The sequence below is a fragment of the Macaca thibetana genome, chromosome 7 (genome assembly GCF_024542745.1).
Source record: "Macaca thibetana thibetana isolate TM-01 chromosome 7, ASM2454274v1, whole genome shotgun sequence".
Lineage (NCBI taxonomy): Eukaryota > Metazoa > Chordata > Mammalia > Primates > Cercopithecidae > Macaca > Macaca thibetana.
In genome coordinates this window covers 1,046,239-1,070,945 of record NC_065584.1, presented here as the reverse complement: position 1 = coordinate 1,070,945, position 24,707 = coordinate 1,046,239, and the positions used below count along the sequence as shown (strand labels likewise).

Here is a 24,707-nt window from a genome sequence, read left to right as displayed (position 1 = left end):
CAGCTGTGTCCTCGGCTCTCGGGCTGTTCATTTGCAGATACAGCGTGTTCTTGGCGTTGTCTCTGGAGATGGTGAATCGGCCCTTGACAGAGTCTGGGTAGTATGTGCTACTACTGCTACCACTAATACTTGAGACCCACTCCAGCCCCTTCCCTGGAGCCTGGCGGACCCAGAACATCCAGTAGTTACTGAAGGTGAATCCAGAGGTTGCACAGGAGAGCCTCAGGGACCCGCCAGGCTGGACCAAGCCTCCCCCAGACTCTACCAGCTGCACCTCACACTGGACACCTGCAAACAAAAAGAAACCCTGGTCAGAAACTGCCACACATATCCAGTTTATCTCACTCTGATTCACTCACACTCAACTTTTTCTATTTCTCTATGTATTACCTTTTAAAATAGCAACAAGAAAAACCCAGCTCAGCCATGGCTCCATGGTGAGTCCTGTGTGTTCAGTCCTGATCACCAAATGAAAACACCTGAAAATGCCAGGTCTGGGCCTCCTCTCCCAGAGCTGCAGGGTCAGGGCTGGGCTGGTTTTCATCAGCAGAGGGAGGGCTCTATTTGCATGTCTCCTACTATTTAGCAAGCTCTGGGGTGAGAGGCCTGAGGAGAGAGTGGGGCTCAGAGCATGTGAGAGTGTCCTGGGGGAGATATTTGATATTGATAGCATTTTGGAAATTGTGGTTACTTATTGAAAGTTTGTTCTGTGATAAAATGTTAAAACCTATAAAACTTACAATTTTGTAATTTCTATTTTAAAACAGTGGTATTGAGGTACAATCAATCTACATAAGCTGTGTATATTTAAAGTTAGCACCAATCATCTTTTATTTTTACATATGTAGAGGAAACATGGTATGTGGTATCAATGCCATGTCCATGTTACAGATGAAAAATTACCAACAAAAGCACAGATGGGTGGTACAATGTCCCCAGACCTCACATTTGGTCAGAGTGAGCCTGAGTATCTGGGCCTGTGCTTCTCACCACTGGACCTGACTGCTCCCTGAACCAAGCCCAGTACATAGGGGTCGCAGCTAGTGAGGTTTGCAGAACCTCTTCTCTGTAATGAGAACACGGTGTGATGTGTATGCACTGTTGTGATTACCTAATAATTGTAAAGAAAAGCACATTTCCTACAGTTTCATTTTCTTGGGTGTCACGCATTTTCTCATGTTAGCATCTATCTTTCCATCAATGTTTATTGAACAAATTATCCACTTATTTGCAATAGTCTTATTGAGGCATTATTGCTGTGTAATAAGTATTGCTTAATTAATGTGTGCATTTTAATAAGCTCTGAAGCCGAGCATTGTCTTACATACCAGTAGTCCCAGCTACGTACGGTAGCGGGAGGAGGACTGCTGGAGACCCAGGGTCTGAGGCTGCAGAGAGCTATATGATCTCACCACTGAGCTCCAGCCTGGGTGACAAAGCAAGATCATGTCTCCAAAGGAAAAAAATGCAATTTCAAATGTGCTCACTTGTACTTCCCAAATAACAAGATAACAGTCAAGATAACAATGCATCACACTTAAAAGTTTCCCTGGGTTCCTCCAATTCCTGCCTCCCAGTCATTTTTCTCTCACCGTACTGAGTCAGTCCCTCATGTTTGTTACTTCAGATCTATTTTTCAAGATTTGGTTAAAGTGAAATCTTACGGTTTCTATTTCATTTGTGTGGCTTCTTGTTCAGCATAATTACTTGCGAGTCAGTAATTTGGTTGTGTATGAAGAATGTGTTCATTGTAATGAGGAACAGTATTCCAGTTAATGAGTGCACCCCTGCTATTTATAAAGCTCCTTAATATTTTTGTTACTTCCAGTTTCTGAGTGTTACAAATAAAGCTTCTACTCAGCCTGGAGATGCAGGCATCCCAGAAAACATTGTATTACTTTTACAACAACTAACCTTACTGAGCTGGAAATTAGCACATTTTCTTTAAAACATCAGATTATTGATGTTATAGGACAAACAAGGGACCTTACATCTTGTGAAACTCAGTGACCTGCAGGAACAAACAGGAAGAGAATATGAACTTATCTGGGGTAGAGGCCAGCAAATGTCATATAAGCTAATGCAGGATTAACTTAGACATATTCTTTAGATTGTTTAGAGTTGAGTATAGTAAAGAAGTTATTGTTTAAATTATCAGAGGACATACAACTGAGGATTCCTACTGCTATTGAAACCTTTTCTGCCAGGACTGAGGAGACATCACAAAAATCTCCAGCCTCTCCCTCCCAAGATGTTTCTGTGTGGGAAAGTGGAACAGCAGCTGTGGCTGAAATGCATCCAGACCCACCTCCCCTGCCACCACGACATTACCAAAGAATTAACATACTGGGGCAAAGCCACTAACACCTCTGTGTTACAGCCACTGGAGGAACTCATAGAAACTGGGACGGAAGGAAGAAAAGCTCCAAAGCTCTGTCCATTCTCTCAGGAATAACAGCCTCATCTCCCATCTCCTCTCTCTTCCCTCTGGAAAAACAGCCTCATCCTGCTGGGAAGGGCAGAAAAGAGGAAGCTGAAGACATCAGTGGGAAGACATAGTGGCTGCTGGAAGAAGATCTGGGAACAAACAAGAAGACCCTCTACCCAGGAATGAGAGGAAGATTTCTGGATCAGCATCACACCTGCAGGAGGCGCAGGGATACTTGGAAGGACACACCGAGTCGGGACTGTGATGTCTGCCTGGAGTATGGCTCCCTCAGAAGGACAGAGAGTGTCCGTTCAGTGCAACCCCTCCCACCACATTGACAATTGTCAGGTCCTTGTGGCTCTGGGATGACCACGGGGACCTGAAAGACAGAGTCTTTCAGGATGGCACAAGATTAAGGCCCAAAGCCAAGCAGGAAACAAAATTAAGATTTCACTGAATGAATCTGAGTGTCTGGTGGCTGCAGAGGAAACCCACAGCAATTCGGGCACCCACTGCAGTAAGGACTTTCAGATGTAGTCCTGAGTAGTTTCATACAGTTTTCTACAATAAAGGCCCAGAAGAGATAGGGCATGATCATCTACAAAAAACTCATAAAACAAATTGTGATCATCTACAAAAATGCAAAAGTCATAAAGCAAATAATTAGCTGACGTAAGGAATCTGATAGAAGTATCTGTGGAACATAAATTTTGAAATAACTGCAGAAATACTTTGAAACATTTACAATTGATCCCATAGAAGGTCTCTGTGTAACTTCATAAGAAATTGCCAACATGTGCTTATTTTAATAACTAATGTTTACTAACATCATACTTGTGGATGTAACAAAGACCACAGAGTAGGTTCTGTTAGAACTCTTAATAAAAAGCCAAGTTTGCAAAATATTTAGAGAGATTTATTCTGAGCCAAATGTGAGGATCATGCCCTGTGACACAGCCCCAGAAGATCTTGAGAACATGTGCCCAAAATGACTTGATTGCAGGTTAAATTTAATAACATCAATTGATACACGTGAGATATATGTTAACTTGTTGCATAAAGACAAAACCGCTAGAAGTGAGGCAGTATAGGGAGGAGATTACAGCTTACAGGTGAATTAAATGATTTTCTGATTGGCAATTGATTGAAAGACTTAAATTTTTATCAAAAGACCTGAAACTAGTACAAAAAAAGTGTCTGGGTTAAGATAACGGGTTTTGGAGAACAAGATTCTTATTATGTAGATGAAGCCTCTTTTGTGACCACCCTTAGAGGCAATAGACAGCAAATATTTTCAATTAAGAGATTTAAAAGATACTAGACTCTCAGCTAATCTCCTCAGTATAATACAGACACCTTGAAAGGGAAGCAGATTATCTACAGAATTTAAATTTCTCTTGCAAAAAACTATGCAGGGCGATTGTAAAATATTTCAAAGAAATATATTTTAGGGTGAATAACTTTGATTCCTTTCCAGGCCTGCTCTCTGTGATGTGATGCTATTCTTGAGTCAGGTTAGAATTTGGTATTTTACTGCTACACGGAACCTGTTTTCTGAGCCTTAAATCTGTTTTAATGAAAATGCTGGTTACTTCTGCTTAAATTCCAAAGGGAGGAATGTATAATGTGCATTTCTGATGTTCTATTTCTAACACAGCCTAAACTAGGTTTTCTAGTGTCCATGGAACTCCTTGTTGAAGAGGAATGTTCCATTCAGTCAGCTGGGTGCTTAGAATTCTACTTTTAATTCATAGGAGATATATGAGACTTCTACTCAGGGGTATCAGAAAATATTTACTGAGATAATCACATTGAAGTTGAGACTTAAAAGATTGTCCCAGATTCCTCCCTACAAACCTTTTCCCCCGAGACTAGAAGAAAACTTACCAGCAACAACTGTTAACATTTCTTCTATGTTCAAAATCACCACCCATTAGGAAAATAATTAAACTTGGGAGACTTATCTTTAGAAACGTTTAGTCTAGTTGATTTCTAAAGTCCTTTACAAACCCACAGATTCTGATTAGTTTACAGATTATGCGGAACATCACATCTAATGGGAATCAGCAATTAGCTGGATTCCCCTGCACTGTTTTTAAAAAATGTTTAATTTATATAGATACAGAATGGTTCAAAACCTTTAAGGGATATGCATGATATTTTGATAAAAGTATATTATTTGCAGTCAAATCCAGGTACCTGATTATTTCTTTGTGTTAAGAACATTCTAAATCTTATCTTTCTAGCTATTCTGAAATATACAATAAATTATTAACTGTAGTTGTATATGTGCCACTTCAGCATCCCCTTCCCTCCAACATGGAGTGAATGTTCTGTTTTTCAGCTTCCTCATCACAATTTGATACTGTCTATACTGTGTGTTTTACCCATTGTAACAGGATAGTAGTATTTTTTGAATATTAAACATACAAATACCTGAAAATCATGCAGATCACTTTTTATATTTATTTTTGGATGAGGCTTCTTTCTATTCAGGTCTTTGTCTATTTTAAAATTAAATTGTGTGGTTTTGTTATTGTTCAATTGTAAGATAATTTTTATTATTCGTGATAAAAGTCCTTTTCCAAATATTTGATTTGTGAGGAAATTCTCCAAATCTATGGCTTATCTTTTCATGCTCATGTAAGGATTTATTTTCAAAGACCTAAACTTGCTACATTAAGCCATAACCAGAGGATTATGAAACACGTTTCATCCACAAGTTACAATGATATCACTAAAGGCCTCTTTACAGCAGTTTCTTTCACCTGTTACATAAATTCTGCCTGTGAAAATAATGATATATACTAAAAGAAATGTATAATCATGTGATATGACAGAACAAGCATTAAAATGAGACTCAGCTATGCCATTTGAGTTGGAATTACCAAACAAAGAATTTAAAACCACTATGATTAATATGCTAAGAGCTGTAATGAATTAAGCAGACAGCATGCAGGAACAGCTGTGTCATGCAAGTAGAATGATGCAAATTCTAAAAAAGGAAACTAAAAGTAGATATCAAGAATTTTCTAACAGAATCAAGTAATTCTTTCAATGGACTTATATGTAGATGGGGCATAGCTGCAGACAAAAACCTGAACTTAAAACTATCTCAATAGAAATTTCCCAAACTGAAAAGCAAAAAGAAAAAATGTATTTTTAGAACAGTAAACACACAAATACAAATATACACACACGGAGACACACAGATACACACACACACACAACTTACATATAAAACCAGAACAGCTTACCCAAGAACTGTGGGACAGTTGCAGAGGTATAACATGCACATAATGGGAAATAGAAAAAAACAGAGAAAGGCTAAGAAGAAATATTTAAACAATGATGACTGACAAGTTTTCTAAATTAATGTTAATCACCAAACTACAGGCTCAGGAATATGATCATTTCATCTGCAGGGATAGTTTGACACTCTCTCTTCCTGATTTGATGCTTTTTATTTCTTTCTCTTGTCTGCATGCTCTGGCTAGGACTTCCATGACAATGATGAATAGGAGTGGTTAGAGTGGGTGTCCTTTTCTTGTTCCAGTTTTCAGGGGAAAATGCTTCCAGCTTTTGCCCAGTCAGTATAATGTTGGCTGTGAGTTTGTCGAAGATGACCCTTAATTATTTTGAGGTGTGTTCCTTCATGCCTTGTTGATGGTTTTTAATATGAAAGAATGCTAAAGTTTATTCAAAACATTTTCTGTGTCTATGGTTAACATGGTTTTTGTTTTTCATTCTGTTTATGTGATGAATCACATTTACTGATTTGCATATATTGAACCAACTTTGCATCCCAGGAACAAAGTGTTGGTAGATTAGGCTTTTTGATGTGCTGCTGTGTTCAGTTTGTGAGTATTTCATTGAGCATTTTTGCATCAGATATATTGGCCTAAAGTTTTCTTTTTAAATTAAGTCTCTGCTAGGTTTTGTTATCAGAATAATGCTGATCTCACAGAATAACTTAGGGTGGAGTCCTTTATCCTCATTTTTGGGAAATAGTTACACTAGGATTGGTAGCAACACTTCTTTGTACATCTGAAAAAATTCAGCTATGAATCTTTCTGGTCCCTGACTTTTCTGGGTTGGTACCACCTATCCATCTTGATTTCTGACCCCTCCCTGAGCCAGTAATAATCACCCTGAATTCAGACAAAGCTGGATCCAATCCAGTGGTTACTGTAGTTAACAGCTTTAATGGCTCACTTAACTTCAGTGAACATTTCTTCACCCAAAATAGTTTCACTATCAATTTTATTTAAAGATTTCCCTTGGATTTTTTTTTATGTCATTCAGTGATGCAACTTATTTAAATCAATGTTGGCTTCTCTACATGCATAATTATCATTCCAGCTATTGTTAAATGGGCCAGCAACCCTCTACTACTGCTTCTTCCCTCTGCATATCTGACTATCTGCAAGATTTCCCTAGACTCAGGTCTTTATTGTAGAGGGAAGCTTTGATAAATGTTAGATTTACTCAGTGCTGCAAATACAAAAAGCCAATGGGAGCTCCTCTTGCCATTGAATGCTAGGTCTGTAATGTATTCCATTCCCTCCCCTTATCTCCAGGTGTATTCCAAAGCCTCCATTTACATTACTTCGAGTGAAGTTTGTGTTTTCTAATATAATTTTAATAGACAAATAATGATTGTAAATATTCATGAGGTACATAGCAATGTTTTGAAACAGTGTTTAGGGGTCAGATAAGGATAATTAATATATCCATCATCTGAAACGTTTTCTTTTTGTTGGGAACACTCAATATCCTTCTTCTTACTATTTGAAACTGCATATAATTGTTAAATACATTTATCCCACAGTGGTAAAGAACATTATAATCTATTCCTCCTATCTAATTCTAATGTATTCTTTCACAAATCTCTGCCTATCTCTTCCCCTACCGTTCCCAGACTCTAGTATCCTCTGTTCTACCATATATGAGTGAGAAAACAAGGTGTATTACTTGCTGTTCCTGGCTTATTTCATTTCACATAATGTCCTCCAGTTCCATCCTCATTGCCAAAAATAACAGGATTTCCTTTCTTACGGATGACTAGTATCTCATCACGTATCTGCACCACATCATCTTTAACCATTCATCTGCTGTCCGACACCTGGTTTGATTCCATATCTTGGCTATTGCGAAAGGTCCTGTCATATACACTGGGAGTAAGAAATCTCTGATATAATTATTTTCATGCTTTTGGATAAACTTGCAGTAGTGAAATTTCTGGGTCATTTGGCAATTTTATTTGTAGTTCTTTGAGGTATGTCCACACTGCTTTCCATAGTGACTGACTGTACTAGTTCACCTTCTCCCCAACCTTGCCAGCATTTGTTAGTTTTCTTTCTTTCTCTCTTTCTTTCTTTTCTTTCTTTCTTTCTCTCTCTCTCCCTCCCTCCCTCCCCCTTCCTTTCTTCCTTCATTTTTGAGACAGAGTTTCACTCCTGTCACCCAGGCTGGAGTGTAGTGGCGTCATCTCACCTCACTGCAACTTCCAACTCCCAGGTTCAATCGATTCTTCTGCCTCAACCTACCAAGTAGCTGGGACTACAGGTGCCAGTCAACATGCCCAGCTAATTGTTGCATTTTTAGGAGGGATGGGTTTTCACCATGTTGGACAGGTTGGTCTTAAACTCCTGATGTCGAGTGATCCACCTGTCTTGGCCTCCCAAAGTGCTGGGATTCAGGCATGAGCCACCACACCTTGCTTTTTTTCTTTTTTCTTTTTTAATAAGAGCCATCTTAACTGAGGTGAAGTGATACCTTCTACCATTCTGTAGGCTGTTTGTGTACCATGTTGATTATTTCTTTTTCTGTGCAGAAAATCTTTAGTTCAATTAAGTTTTCTCTGTCTATTTTTGTTTTCACTGCATTTGCTTTTGAAGTCTTAGTCATATTTTATTTGCCTAGTCCAATGTCTGGATAATTTTCCCTACATTCTCCTCAAGTATTTTTATAGTTTCAGTTTATACATTTAATTATTGAATCCATATTCAGTTAATTTTTGTCTATGGTGAGATAGAAGTCTGGTTTGATTCTTCTACGTGTGGCTGTCCAATTTTCCCAGCACCACTTATTGAATACAGGGTTGTTTCTCCAGTGCATATTTTTGTCAGTTTTGCCAAAGAACAGGTGGTTGTAGTTATTTGGCTTTATTTCTGGGCTCTCTATTCTGTTACATTAGTTTTTTTTTTTTTTTTGAGATGAAGTTTTGCTCTTGTCACCCAGGCTGGAGTGCAATGGCACGATCTTGGCTCACTACAACCTCCACCTCCCGGGTTCAAGCAATTCTCCTGCCTCAGCTTGCAATGTAGCTGAGATTACAGGCATGGGCCACTAGGCCCAGCTAGTTTTTCACATTTTTAGTAGAGACAGGGGTTCACCATGTTGGTCAGGCTGGTCTTGAACTCCTGACCTCAGGTGCTCCACCAGCCTCTACCACCTGAAGTGCTGGAATTACAGGCATAAGCCACCACGTACCTGGTCTAATATTTTTTGTTTTGTTTTGGTACCAGTACCATGCTGTCTTTCTTACTATATCTGTATAGTATAATTCGATGTCAGGGAATGTGATCCTTCCAGCGGGGTTTCCTTTTCTTAGGATGGCTTTTGCTATTATATGGAATCAAAAGGCTCTTTTTTGCTTCCATATAAATTTTAGGATATTTAAAAAAATGTAATTAATTTTATTGGTTACTTGATGGAAATTGCATTGACTCTGTATATTGCTTTGGGCAGTGTATTTCAGTCTATTCTGCATTGCTGTATATTAATGCCTGAGGCCAAGTGATTTACAAATAAAAGATGCTTATTTGGCTTACAGTTCTGCAGGCTGTGTGAGGAGCATGGCACCCACATCTGTTTCTTGTGAGGGCCTCAGAAGGCTTACGATCATGGTGGAAGGCAAAGGGGAAGGAGGCTATGTCACATGGTGAGGGGGAAACATGAGAGGGGAGGAGGGTCATCAGACTCCTTTTAATAATCAGATCTCACCGTAGCTAATACAGTAATAATTCACCTATTTCCATGGGGTGGTTACCAAGCCATTCCTGAGGAATCTTTCCCCATGTCCCAAAACCTCCTGCTTGGCCCCACCTCAAATATTGTGGATCACATTTTGCCATGAGATTTGGAGGGGACAATCATCTAAACTGTATCATTTCACTCTTGTGCCCCTGATCTTATGCCCTTCATAAGTTACAAAATGATCTTTTTTTTTTTTTTTAATAGTTTCCAAAAGTCTTAACTTGGTCAACCTCCAACTGAAAATTCCAAAGTCTCATCTGAGTCTTAAGGTAATTTCCTTCCAGCTATGAGCTGGCAAAGGTTTTTTTTTTTTTTTTTGAGGCGGAGTCTCGCTCTGTCGCCCAGGCTGGAGTGCAGTGGCGCGATCTCGGCTCACTGCAAGCTCCGCCTCCCGGGTTCCCGCCATTCTCCTGCCTCAGCCTCCCGAGTAGCCCGGACTACAGGCGCCGCCACCACGCCCGGCTAATTTTTTTGTATTTTTAGTGGAGACGGGGTTTCATTGTGTTAGCCAGGATGGTCTCGATCTCCTGACCTCGTGATCCGCCCGCCTCGGCCTCCCAAAGTGCTGGGATTACAGGCTTGAGCCACCGCGCCCGGCCTGGCAAATGTTTTAAAGAGTGATTTACTTCCAGTGTGTAAGAGTGCCACAGGCATTGGTTAAATATCGTTAATACAGAAGGAAAAAAATGTCCAAAGGAATATCCAGTAGTCCTCCCACACACCTAAAGCCTAGCAGAGCAGATATTAAATCTTAAAACTACAAAATAATCTCACTTTACTTGATGTACTTCAACCAGGGCACCCTGGGCTGAAGGGGTCCCAGAAACCTCAGGCATTTCATCCTTATAGCCGAGCACAGCTTATGGGGCCGCCTTCACAGGTTAGAGTCAAGTACCCGAAGTTTTTCCAGGCTGAGAGTGCAAGCTGCCTTTGGCTCTATCATTCTGAGACCTTGAGGGTCATGGCCATATTCCCACAGCTTTAATTTAAAATGCCCTAGTGGGGATTGTGAACTGGGGCTCCAACCCTCTCTTTCCCCATCTTTGGCACTGCCCTAGTAGAGGCTGTCTGTGGTGGCTCCACTGCTGTAGCAGGCTTCTTGCTGGGCCTGCAGGGCCCTCTGCATATCCTCTGAAATCTAAGTCGAAGCTGCCCAGCCTCCTTCACTTTTGCATTCTGTATATCTGACAAATCCAGTTATCGCAGCACCATTTACTGAATACAGAGTTTTTTCCCCATTGCTTGTTTTTGTCAGCCTTATCAAATATCAGATGGTTTATGTGTGCAGGTTTATTTCTATTTTCTATTTTGTTCCATTTTTCTGCGTGTCTGCTTATGTACCAGTACCAGGCTGTTTTGGTTACTGTGACTTTATGGTGTAAAGTCAGGTATCAGGGTGCTTCTGTCATGATTCTTTCTGCTTAGAATTGCTTAGGCTACTCAGGGGCTTTTTGATTCCATATAACTTTTAGAATATATATACATTTTTGTCTAATTCTGTGAAGAATGATGGTGATAGTTTTACATAAATAGTATTGAATCTGTAAATTTCTATTGGCAGTATGACAATTTTTACAATATTGATTATTCCAATCATGAGCATGAAATGTTTTCCCATTTTTTATGTCATTTATGACTTATTTCTGCTGTGTTTTGTAGTTCATATTGTAAGGATCTTTCACCTTGTTTGTTATCTGTATTCCAGGCATTTCCTTTTCTTTGTGGATATTGCAAGTGGAATAGGATTGTGTTCTTGATTTCACTCTCAGCTTGGATGTAGTTGGGATATAGAAATGCTAGTGATTTCTGTACATTGATTTTATATCTCGACATTTTACCAAAGTTGTTTATCTATTCTAGAATTATTTTGGCAGAGTCTTTAGAATTTTCTAGGTATATAATTATATCATCAATTTGGACAGATACATTGACTTCTTTTCTTATTTGGATTCTGTATTAGTCCATTCGCACACTCTAAAGAAACACCTGAGACTGTAATGTATAAAGATTTTTAATTGTCTCATGGTTCTGCAGGCTGTACAGGAAGTATGACTGAGGGTGGCCTCAGGAACCCAACAATCATGACAGAAAGGAAAGCATCATGTCTTACAGAGCAGGAGAAGGAGGAAGAGAGAGGAATGAGGTGACACATACTTTGAAACCAGATCTCCTGAGGACTATCACCAGAACAGCACAAGAGATGGAGACCCATCCTCATGATAGAATCATCTTTCACCAAGCCCCACCCCCAACACTGGGAATTACAATTCGACATGAAATTTGAGTAGGGGCACTAGTACAAACCATATCAGCTGCCTTTTATTTTTGCTATTACCTGGTTGCTGTGACTAGGATTTTCAGTGCTATGGTCAATAGGAGTGGTGAGAGAGGGAATCCTTGTCTTGTTTCAGTTCTCATGGGGTTTGAGCTTTTACTCATTCAGTATAATGTTGACTGTAGGTTTGTCATAGATGGCTCTTATTATTTTGGGGTGTGTTTTTTGATGCCTACTCTGCTGAGGGTTTTCATTACAAGTGAGTGTTGGATCACATCAAAAGCTTTCTCAGCATCTATTGAGATAACATGGTTTTTGCCTTTATTCTGCTTACACAATGAATCAGTTATTGATTTGTGGATGTTGAATAAACCTTGCATCCCAGCGGTAAAACCCACTTGATCATGATGTATTACATTTTAAAATGCTTCTGGATTCCATTTGATAGTATTTTGTTGAGAACTTTTAGGTCTGTGTTCATCAGGAATATTCATATGATGTTTTCTTTTTAAATTATGTATCTTGCTGATTTTGTATGCCAAGAGGAAATAGTGAAGAAAGACAGTCTCCTCAGTAAATGATGTATAACTGGACATCCATACACAAAAGAAATAAAATTAGACCTTCTCTTACACCATGTACAAAAATCAACTAAAAATGAACATAACCTGAAACCACAAACTCACAGACAACATGGAAAAAACTTCCTGTCAGTGATTCAGAAATGATTATTTGAATTTAATAGCAAAAGCACAGGAAAAAAAATATGCGCAAATATTAAACGACCTGATAAAAGGGAAAAAACCTTGATAGACTTTTTTTTCAGATAACACACTCATAAAAAACTGAGCCTAAAAAGGTTCTCAACATTACTAATTTTCAGAGAAATTCAAATCTAAAGCACAGTGAAATATTTCCTCAAACCACTTAAAATGGCTATTATCAGGAAGACAAAATATAACGAGTGTTTGCAAGAATGTGGGGAAAGGGAATACTCATATGGTGTGGTAGGATTGGTTACTCAATAAATTGAAAAATAAAGTTATCATATGATCTGGTGATCCCACTTCTTGTTATATATCCAAATGAAATAAAATTATTATGTTAAACACACATTCCCTGCCAGATTATTTGTGTAAGAGTTTAATGACCATAGATTAATGAATGTTTAAGGAAAATGTGTACACATAAAACCCGAATTTTATTCAGCTTTGAAAAGAAGGAAATTCTGGCATTTGCAGCAACACGGATGGGCCTGGAGGACATGATGCTAAGTGGAATGTGCCAGATGCAGGAAGACAAATGCTGCATGATCTCATTTACATGCGGGATCTAAAATATCCAAGCTCTTGAAAGCAGAGAGTAGATTAGTGGGTCCCAGGACCTGGGAGGAGAGGGAAATCGGGTGATGTTGGTCAAAGGGTACAGAGTTTTAGCTGTGTGGGTGAATGAGTTCCGGAGATCTAATGTACGCCAATTTTCCTGTATTTACTACCGTATTGTAAAAGTGATTTTTGCTAAAAGGGTAGATCTTAGGTGTTCTCATGAGACACACACACACACACACAAACTCACATGCAGTACATTTTTAAAATAATAAAATGTTCTGGGCGTGGTGGCTCACTTCTGTAATCCCAACACTTTGGGAGGCCAAGGCAGACAGATCTCTTGAGGTCAAGTGTTCAAGACCAGCCTGGCCAACATGGCGAAACTGTCTCTACTAAAAGTACAAAAAAAAAAAAAAAAAAAAAAAAAAAAAAAAAAAAAAAATAGCCAGGTGTGGTGGTGGGCTCCTGTAATCCCAGCTACTCGGGAGGCTGAGGCAGGAGAATCACTTGAACCCAGGAGTTGGAGGTTGCAGTGAGCCGAGGTGGTGCCATTGAACTCCAGCCTGGGCGACAAGAGCAAAAGTCTGTCTCAAAAAACAAACAAGCAAGCAAAAAATGGTAGCTCTGTGAGAAGATGAATATACAAATTACCTTGACTATGATGAACATTTTACAATATGTATCTGATATGGTTTGAATCTGTGTCCTGGCCCAAATCTCATGTTGTATTATAATCTTAAATCCTGAAGTGGAACCTGGTGGGAGATGACTGGGTCATGGGGCGGGGCTTTCATTAATAATGGTTCAGCACGGACTCCTGGTGTTGTTCTCATGGATGTGCATGAGTAATCACAAGATCTGGTTGTCTAACAGTGTGTAGTCCCCCCCACACGCCTGCCTGCTTCCTGTGGCTACTACTCTGGCCATGTGATGTGCCTATCCCCTTTGTGTTCTGCCATGATTCTAACTTTCCTGAGTCTCCCCAGAAGGAGAAGCCACTGCACTTCCTGTACAGCCTGCAGAACCGTGAGCCAATTAAACATCCGGTTTTTTTTTTCAAATTACTCAGTCTCAGGCATTTTATATAGCAGGGTGAGAATGGACTAATAGATACCAAAACAAGAAGTGGTGCACCTTAAACCTATACATTTTTTTAAAAATTTTATTTCTACCTCAATAAAACTGACAAAATTTAAACTTACTCTTACAACAAAGAAAAACGTATTTCATATTTTCTCAACAAAAGTGAGACAACATAGAAAAACTTACACTAAGGTACTTATAACAGCTTTGCTTATAATATTCATATACTGGAAACAAATATAAAGTCCATTGACAAAAAATAGATCAATGTATTGTCATATATTTACTTAATGGACTGTCTCAGATATAAAATCTCTGTCCTTCCTCCCTCTCTCTCTCTCCATATACACATGAAGACTTTGAGGTTTCATATCAGAGTGAGCCCATTAATTGAATGAATGACACTATGTTGATCTAATTTCATACATTAAATAACATGAATTAACCTAAAAAATAGCAAAGTAGCCCCTTACCAAAAAAAGGTCTATAATGTTTGAATCCATTTATATGAAGCTCAAAACAGAAAAAAATGGATATATAGTGTCATAAATCAAAACATTTCCCCATATAGGTGTGGACCACAGGCACGAAAAAGACACATGTTGGGGGGATGGACTTGCTCTTCAGGCTGCCTTAGGTGTTCGGGACAAGGGGATTCACATTTGCCAGAAACTCTCTAGTGACACATTTCAGATCTATGCATTTTTTCTCATATGTAAATTTTATCTCATAAAAACAAAAAAAGTGTAGAATAGTTCAAAATTCAGTAAATAATACAATGAATATTAAAACCCTATCCAAAACATGAACATTATTATATGAATTAGTAAAATGTATTTCAGTATACCTCCTAAAATTAAATCCCAGAAATAAGAAAAGATAACAGTAACACCAGAAACTTAATAATTAATTAGCATACATTTCATAGAGAAGAAAAAATAGTCAAGACAGATGGAACATGTAGTTTTTTCCAATCATATGTCATTAAATTATTTATACAATATCTAACCTGTATCATTAGTATAAATTGTTAATATTTTGTGCGGTATTATAACTGAGAACAACTTTTAAAGAAGAAAAGGATATTTGAGAGCACATGAACTAAATTGAATGCATTCTCAATGCTGGTCCAACGCTTACACCTCAAAGTTCTAATGATACCCTGGTTTTGAATGGGACTTTGGAAAAATTATTTTTAAGGGATAAATTAAAAGAATAATCTGTAATACAGAGGCGTTGGCATTCCATGTCAGAAAAAAATTGAAAATATGTAATACATATAAAGTCCTGAATAGAAACCTTGAGGCATGAGAAGCATCTCATGTATAGTAGGCTGTAATGTGTTTGTTGTTAAAATTATTATCTTGGCCGGGCGCGGTGGCTCAAGCCTGTAATCCCAGCACTTTGGGAGGCCGAGACGGGCGGATCACGAGGTCAGGAGATTGAGACCATCCTGGCTAACACGGTGAAACCCCGTCTCTACTAAAAAATACAAAAAATTAGCCGGGCGTGGTGGCGGTGCCTGTACTCGGGAGCTGATGGGGGAAGGGCGTGAACTCGGGAGGCGGAGCTTGCAGGGAGCTGAGATCCGGCCACTGCACTCCAGCCTGGGGGACAGAGCGAGACTCCACCTCAAAAAAAAAAAAAAAAAAAAAAATTGTCTTTATGTTGTTTTGAAAAACTAAAGCAAAGCATAATGAAATTAAGTGTTTTGTGCTTATCTGTTACAACAGCATGTAGAGAAAACTGAACAGCCTTGTAATCCTGAGGAGATGGCCTAATCCAAGGAGAAGCCTCAGATTAAAAAATACGTAATTAAAATTTCATTGGAAATTGAGAAATTTTGGTTGTACTCCATATGTTGATGGGGTACAAAGCTATGTTATGACTTATAAATGCAATATAGAATAATTGAATCGAGCTAATTGACATATATATCACCTCAAGTCCTCAAATACTTACTTTGGTGACAAGAACATTTGAAATTTGTTCTTGGCTGTTTTGAAATGACCAATACACAATATTGCAACCTTATAAGACTCCAGAGTCCTGCAAACACAAACCCGCCTCCGGCAGCTGAGAAAGGAAATCAATCCTTCCCCTGCACAGGTCCCGTCCTCAGTGGGTTCCCCGCGCCCCCTGGTGGCCACGCGCACCCCTGCAGGGAGGTTTGTATCTGGGCTCACACTGACCTCGCCTCACTGTGTCTCTAGCACAGTAATACACGGCCGTGTCCTCGGTTTTCAGGCTGCTCATTTGCAGATACAGTGTGTTCTTTGAATCATCCCTTGAGATGGTGAATCTGCCTTTCACAGACGCGGCGTATTCTGTCGTGTAACTGTTAGCTTTGTTTCTAATACGGCCAACCCACTCCAGGCCCTTCCCTGGAGCCTGGCGGACCCAGTCCATGTAGTGGTCACTGAAGGTGAATCCAGAGGCTGCACAGGAGAGTCTCAGGGACCCCCCAGGCTTTGCCAAGCCGCCCCCAGACTCCACCAGCTGCACCTCACACTGGACACCTGCAAACACAGAGACACCCTGGTCAGAAACTGCCACCCGTAGCCACTGTTTCTCTCACTCATATCCACTCACACTCAATATCTCTAGTTCTCCCTAAATCACCTTTTAACATAGCAACAAGGAAAACCCAGCTCAGCACAAACTCCATGGTGAGTCTTCTGTGTTTGGTGCTGATCACCAAATGAAAACACCTGAGAATTCGGGGCTGGACTCTGCCCTCAGAGCTGCAGGGTCAGGGCTGGGCTGGATTTTATCAGCAGAGGGAGGACCCTATTTGCATATCTCCTGCTATATAGCAAGCTCTGGGGTGGGACGCCTGAGAGGAGAAGGCAGTGTCCAGAGCGGATGAGAGTGTCCTGGAAAACATGGGCACTAATCCTATCTCTCAGGAAAGTATAACTTCAGATTATGTGATTGTGCCTTGATAATCATTTAGCAGTCATCATCTTATTTTATTTTTACATATTTGCAGAATATATTAATTGAAGTGTCAGTGTTACACTTTAAAGAAGATAAATTACATACAGAACAGAACAGTTGTGCAATGTGTCCAATATCACACATCTGGCCAGAGTTAGCCCTGTTGTCTGTGCCTGTGCCTCTAAACACTGGAGGAGACTGCTCCCCTGAGACAACTCCAGGGCGCTGTGGGACATGCCTGTCATAACAACTTTATGTGATTTTGCTTCCCTAATTTTTGAGGTGGGGCCTGGTGGTTGTAGCATGGGGGTGGATTTATAATTAATGGTTAGCACCATCCCCTTGCTGTGATAGTAAATGAGTTCGCATGAGCTTTGGTTGTTTAACAGTGTGTAGCAGCTCCACGCTCACTCTTTCTTTGCTTCTGCTCCCACCATATAAAATGGCTGCTCCCCTTTTGCCTTTCACTGTCATTGTAAATTTCCTGAGGCCTCTCCAGAAGCTAAACAGATTTATCATCATGCTTCCTGTACAGCCAGCAGAATCATGAATACATTAAACCTATTTTCTACATGAATTGCTCAGTTTCAGGTATTTCTTTCTAGCAATGTGAGAACACACAAGTAAACTGGAAATCTCCCTCATTTCACCAGGGTTCCCCGCAGCCTGCAACCCCCCAGCTAAGGAGGGGGATGGTCCAATCTCCATCACTGACACCATCGAGGTGCTGCCTCAGGCCCAGATGGTTTGTGATGGATGTCAGTTTACTAATGTTGAGTTCTGGGAGTATAATGCCCTTCCCCCCCCGCATGCCTCACAGATGAAGAAGCCATCCTGTGATCAACTCTCTACTTCTGTCTGAGTGCATTTCTAAGTGTCAGCAATTCTGCAGTGGTGGAATCCACATTGTGGTGTGTTTCCTTATTTCAGGTGAGGAAACGTCTTCGGAGGCTAGTCTCTGCTGGTACATTTGGCCCATTTTTACCTTGGTGGTAGCCAGCAGATGTGTAGAGAGGACAGGGACCCCCATGGACTTATCCCAATCTTCATCCTCCTCCCCGTAGAGCTCTTCATGGGAACTGGGTCTTAGAGTCCCATGACAATTTAGTCATCATAGCCCTAACTAATTTGCGTATGGTCAGAAATCCTTCAAATGTGCTACTCAACAAGCCGCAGTCCCCAATTCACCATTCTGCTTCCATAGGCAGGACAGAAAGTCTCTTGATTAGTCTGAGCTGGTGTGGCATGTTTTTCTAGGAGTAGCTCTTCTTATGACTGATACACTGTAGCCTACACGGTGAGCTGTCAGTGGCTACTCAGAGTGGAGTCAGGAGGAACCAGCCACCTGAAAACGCAACATCTTGGGCATCTGACTTTCACTTTGTAAGATGCACCCACTGAAGTGGTTCTTCCAGGACTTTTGGTGTTTGGCAGGATCCCCATACTCACGCACTGGGCCCCATCCATCATGGATAGATGTTGGGCCCTACATAGAAATTAACAGCCTGCACAGGGTTTTTGCAGGGGTCTCCTCTTTTTAGATTTCCATTTTCTGGGTGATCATGTGATTTTTTTGACGTGTTTTCCAGGTTCACTGGGTGTCACACCAGACCAATATTGACTCCAATAGGACTGGCATCATGTACAACAGACCGAGGAAATAAACCCAGATCAGTGAACAAGACATAGAGTTTATTGAGGACTTTCATACAGTGTGGCTCAGAAACAGCAGGCTGGACAAGAAAACTACAACCATTTGACACAAAGCATGCAGCTTATGTAGTCATTTTTACTTAACACCCTCCATCTATCAACTCCATTTAACCCAAAATAAACAGCCTCTATCACCTGTAAGTCCTGTGTTCTAAGGGATATGCCAGGAGTTTGGATGTTATCCATTGATTAAAAAATGAGTCTCTGGGTACTCCACTCCTGGATTCCTCAGCTTGGAACTTGAAACGTACATTTCTTTTTTCTTTTCTGATTATTCTGGCTAGGACTTTCAGTAATATGTCGAATAGGAGTGGTGAAAGTGTGCATTCTTGTTCACATTCTTCAGGAATATTTTTGCAACTTTTTCTCATTCTGTATGATGTTGTTTTGTTGTACGTGGCTTTTTTTTTCCAGTTAAAGTCATTCATTCCTTCACTACCAAGTCCAGCACATTGAATAAATCAGTTGCATAGGTTATTACAAAATTTAAGAAGATCCCTGTTCTATTGATTTAAGAGTTTTTGTTGGTTTTTGTATGTGGCTTTTATTATTTTTAGTTAGGTTTCTTTGATGCTAAGCTTGTTGAGGAATTTTTCACGAAGGGACATTGAATTTTATTGAATGACTTTTTTGCATCCATTGAGATGGTCTTATGTTTTTTGTTTTTAATTATGTTGTATGTTGAATCATATTAATTGATGTGTCTATTTGAGACAAGATTTGCATCCCCAGAATAAAAGCCAGTTGGTCATGAGGTATTATCTTTTTATTGTGCTGTTGTTTTCAGTTAGCTAGTATTTTGTTTACTATTTTGTGTCTACGTTCATTAGGGACATTTCCCTGTAGCTTTTTGTTGTTGTAGTTGTATCCTTGCCTGATTTTGGTATCAAGTGATACGAGTTTTTTAGACAAAGCTGGGAAATAATCTCTTTAATCTTTTGGAATATTTCCAGTAAGAATGGTACATCTGGTAAAATTAGACCTTGAATTTATCTGGTTCTGGGCTTTGGGGGTTGGGAGATTTTCAATTTCTGATTCAATCTTATTACCAGTATTGGTTAATTTAGGATTTATTTTCCTTCCTCATTTAATTGTGGGGGGTGTTGAATATTTCCAGAAATTTATTGATTTCTTCTAGATTTTCTAGCTTGTGAGCATAGAGATATTCAGTATATTTTGATAATCTTTTGTATTTTCGTTGGGTCAGTTGTAATACCAGCTTTATCGTTTCTGCTTGTGCTTATCTGAATCTTCTGTGGTTTTTTTTTTTTTTTTTTTTGGTTGACCTCGTTAGTGCTCTATCAATTGTGTTCATCTTTTAAAATAACCACATTTTATTTTGTTGATTTCTTATATTTTGCTTTTTTGTTTCAATCTTTTTTAATTCTGCTATGATCTTTATTTATTTTCTTCTTCTAGCTCTGGGGTTGGTTTGTTCTAATTTATCTAGTTCCTTTGAAGTAAATCAGTAGACTGCAGTTTGTAATCTATTTTTTAGTAGACATTTAGAACCATAAGCTTCCCTCTTAGTACTGGTTTTCCTGTATCTCAGAGGGTTTGGTATGTTGTATCTTCATTTTTCTTTGTATTTTTAAAAATTAATATCTTAATTTTATTGGTGAGCCAATGATTGGTCAAAATTGTGTTGTTAAATTGCCTCATATTTTTAGTTTCAACAGTTTTTTGCAATTGATTTTTAGATTTATTCCATTACTGTGCAATAAAGAACATCTAGAATCTAACAAGAACACAAACAACTCAACAACAGCAACAAATAAATAAATTATACCATTAAAATGTGGGCAAAAGACATCAATAGACATTTTGTGAAGAAGATATTCAAATGGCAAAAAAGCACATGGAAATAAAAAGCTGAGGCCGGGCGCGGTGGCTCAAGCCTGTAATCCCAGCACTTTGGGAGGCCGAGACGGGCGGATCACGAGGTCAGGAGATCGAGACCATCCTGGCTAACACGGTGAAACTCCGTCTCTACTAAAAAATACTTGGCCGGGCACGGTGGCTCAAGCCTGTAATCCCAGCACTTTGGGAGGCCGAGACGGGCGGATCACGAGGTCAGGAGATCGAGACCATCCTGGCGAACACCGTGAAACCCCGTCTCTACTAAAAAATACAAAAAACTAGCCGGGCGAGGTGGCGGGCGCCTGTAGTCCCAGCTACTCCGGAGGCTGAGGCAGGAGAATGGCGTAAACCTGGGAGGCGGAGCTTGCAGTGAGCTGAGATCCGGCCACTGCACTCCAGCCCGGGCTACAGAGCGAGACTCCGTCTCAAAAAAAAAAAAAAAAAAAAAAAGCTGAACAACACTAATCATCAGATAAATGAATATTAAATCAACAGTGAGACACACTTTACATCAAAGTGCCTATTATTATGAAGTCAAAAAATTATAGATATGGATGAGAATTCAGAGAAATCACATTTATACACTTGTTGATAATGTAAATTAGTGCAAACTGTGTGAAAAAAATTGCAAAGACTTCTCTACTAAAAACAGATGTATCAATCAGCAATCCCACTCCATGATATGTACCCAAGAAAATAAATCATTGTGTCAAAAAATGCCTGCACTCTTATGTTCATTGCAGCACTGTTTACAATAACAAAGATATAGAGTTAACCTAAGTGTCTAGGAATGGATAATTGGATAAAGAGGATGTGGTGTATATACACAATGAAAAATAATTTCATCATAAAAAAGCATGAAATTATATCTCCAGCAGCAATATGGATGGAACTGGAGGTCATTGTCTTAAGTCTAACAACTCATAAACAGAAAGCCAAATATGTCTTTTTCTCACTTATCAGTAGGAGCCAAATAATGGGTACACATAGACACAGAGAATTGAATAATAGACATGGGAGACTCATAAGATTTGAGAATGAGATCAATGATCACTTAATGGTTCCAAGGTACTATATCTGGTGAGCTTACTTTAAAAACTCAGACTTCATCACTATGCAATATATTTATGTAACACAAATGTATCCCACATAATTATTTAAAAACTTAAAAAGACTATTAGCCCTTTGTCAGATGAGTAGATTGCAAAAATTTTCTCCCATTCTGTAGGTTGTCTTTTCACTCTGATGGTAGTTTCTTGTGCTGTGCAGAAGCTCTTTAGTTTAATTAGATACCGTTTGTCAATTTTGGTTTTTGTTGCCTTTGCTTTTGGTGTTTTAGACATGAAGTCCTTGCCCATGCCTGTGTCCTGAATGGTATTGCCTAGGTTTTTTTCTAGGGATTTTATGGTTTTAGGTCTAACATTTAAGCCTCTAAACCATCTTGAATTAATTTTTATATAAGGAGTAAGGAAGGGATCCAGTTTCAGCTTTCTACTTATGGCTAGCCAGTTTTCCCAGCACCATTTATTAAATAGGGAATCCTAATATCTGGAACCTACAAAGAACTCAAACAAATTTACAAGAAAAAAACAACCCCATCAAAAAGTGGGCAAAGGATGTGGACAGACACTTCTCAAAAGAAGACATTTATGCAGCCAAAAGACACATGAAAAAATGCTTATCATCACTGGCCATCAGAGAAATGCAAATCAAAACCACAATGAGATACCATCTCACACCAGTTAGAATGGCAATCATTAAAAAGTCAGGAAACAACAGGTGCTGGAGAGGATGTGGAGAAATAGGAACACTTTTACACATTGGTGGTACTGTAAACTAGTTCGACCATTGTGGAAGACAGTGTGGCAATTCCTCAAGGATCTAGAACAAGAAATACCATTTGACCCAGCCATCCCATTACTGGTGATATACCCAAAGGATTATAAATCATGCTGCTATAAAGACACATGCACACGTATGTTTATTGTGGCACCATTCACAACAGCAAAGACTTGGAACCAACCCAAATGTCCATCAATGACAGACTGGATTAAGAAAATGTGGCACATATATACCATGGAATACTATGCATCCATAAAAAAGAATGCATTCATGTCCTTTGTAGGGACATGGATGCAGCTGGAAACCATCATTCTCAGCAAACTATCACAAGAACAGAAAACCAAACACCATATATTCTCACTCATAGGTGGGAACTGAACAATGAGATCACTTGGAAACAGGAGGGGGAACATCACACACTGGGGCTTCTTCTTCCTCACTTTTGGGGTCCGGGGGCAATGGGGGAGGGCATACCGCATTAGGAGAAATACCTAATGTAAATGATGGGGCCTGTTGTTAATGGGTGCAGAACACTAGCATAATGGGTGCAGAACACTAGCATGGCACATGTATACATATGCAACAAATCACACGTTGTGCACATGTACCCTAGAACATTAAGCATAATTTTAAAAAAAGAAAAAAAAAACTTAAAAATGCAAAAAAAACACAAAAAAATTGGGATATGTCAAAAAGATGAAGGGGGCAACTGGAAGAAGCTCCCATTTTCCAAAGAGCTGGAAAAATTTGAATAATATAACACGGAATTTGATTTTGACCAAAGTATTAAATATTTATAAAAACATACTGTTAATAAATGAATAATTAAAATATATGAGAGAAAAAGGATGTTTATCTAAAACAGTATAATTACACAAAATTTTGTTGGTATTTCTTCATTCAAAGAGTTGGAGTTTAACCTGCATCTGTGAATTATGGCATAGGCTTTGGCACATGATAAAAATTCTTGCTCGCTTTAAACTTCTGAAATTTTAGATATAATACCAAAACATGAAGAAAAAGTAGAAAATTTCACAGGGTCAACATTTTGTTTAATTATATGAAAAACACTCTTATGTAGTAGTGTAGCGACAAGTCTCAGAGCCAGTAATTTGCCATGGCCAATGCAGAGAAGAGTATTCCTAGGTTGTCTTTCTAGATTTTTTTGTAGTTTGAAGTCTTAGTTTAAAGCTATAATCCATTTTGAGTTAATTTTCTTTTTCATGTGGTGATAGTTAGGAGTCAAGTTCCCGTCTTCTGCATATGGCTAGCAGGTTATCTCAGCACCATTTATTGACTAGGTTGTATTTTCCCCATTGCTTGTTTATTTTTTTAAGGATTGTCAAAAAACAGAGTTGTAGGTTTTCAGCTTTATTTCTGAGTTTTCTATTCTACTTCATTGGTGTATGTGTTTGTTCTTGTACCAGTACCAAAAAGTTTTTGTTACTGTGGCTTTATAGTAGAGTTTAAGTCAAATAGTGTGATATCCCTGGCATTGTTATTTTGGCTGAGGATTACTCTGGCTATTTTGGTTCTTTTTTGGTTACATACAAATTTTAGAATATTTTCTTATATTTCTCGAAGAATAAAACTGGTATATTGATAGTAATAACATTGAATCTGTAAAATTTGAAGGATAATATTGCCATTTTGTGATATTATTTCTTCCAATCCATGAGCATGGAATTTTTTTCAATTTCTTTGTTTCCTCTCTGATTTCTTTCTGAAGTGTTTTATAGTTCTTCTTGTAGAGATCTTTCACCTCCTTGGTTAGCTGTATTCCTAGGTATTTCTATTTTTGTAGATGTTGTAAGTGGTACTGTGTCATTTATTTTTCTCTGCCTGGATGTCGTTGGTGTATAAAGAAGCTACTGATTTTTGTATATTTTTTATGTGTCCTGAAACATCACCAAAGTTGTTTAGCAATTCTAGGATTCTTTTGGCAGAGTCTAGACTTTTCTATGCATAGGATCCTATCAACAGCAAAAAGAGACAGTTTGAAGTCTTATTTACTTATGTGAATGTCTTCTATTTCTTTCTCTTGTCTGATTTCTCTGGCTAGAACATCCAGTACAATGTTGAATAGGAGTGGCAAGGCCGGGCACGGTGGCTCAAGCCTGCAGTCCCAGCACTTTGGGAGGCCGAAACGGGCGGATCACGAGGTCAGGAGATCGAGACCATCCTGGCTAACACGGTG

At 39.0% G+C, this 24,707-nt stretch overlaps 1 gene segment (V, D, J or C); it reads right to left on the bottom strand.

Annotated features, from left to right (window-relative positions):
* Positions 1-16,273: 16,273 nt before the first annotated feature.
* On the bottom strand, positions 16,274-16,904 carry LOC126958407 (immunoglobulin heavy variable 3-72-like). The segment is given in 2 exon segments: positions 16,274-16,674; positions 16,778-16,904. Coding segments are annotated over 2 exon segments (447 nt in total).
* Between the last annotated feature and the right edge of the window lie 7,803 nt (positions 16,905-24,707).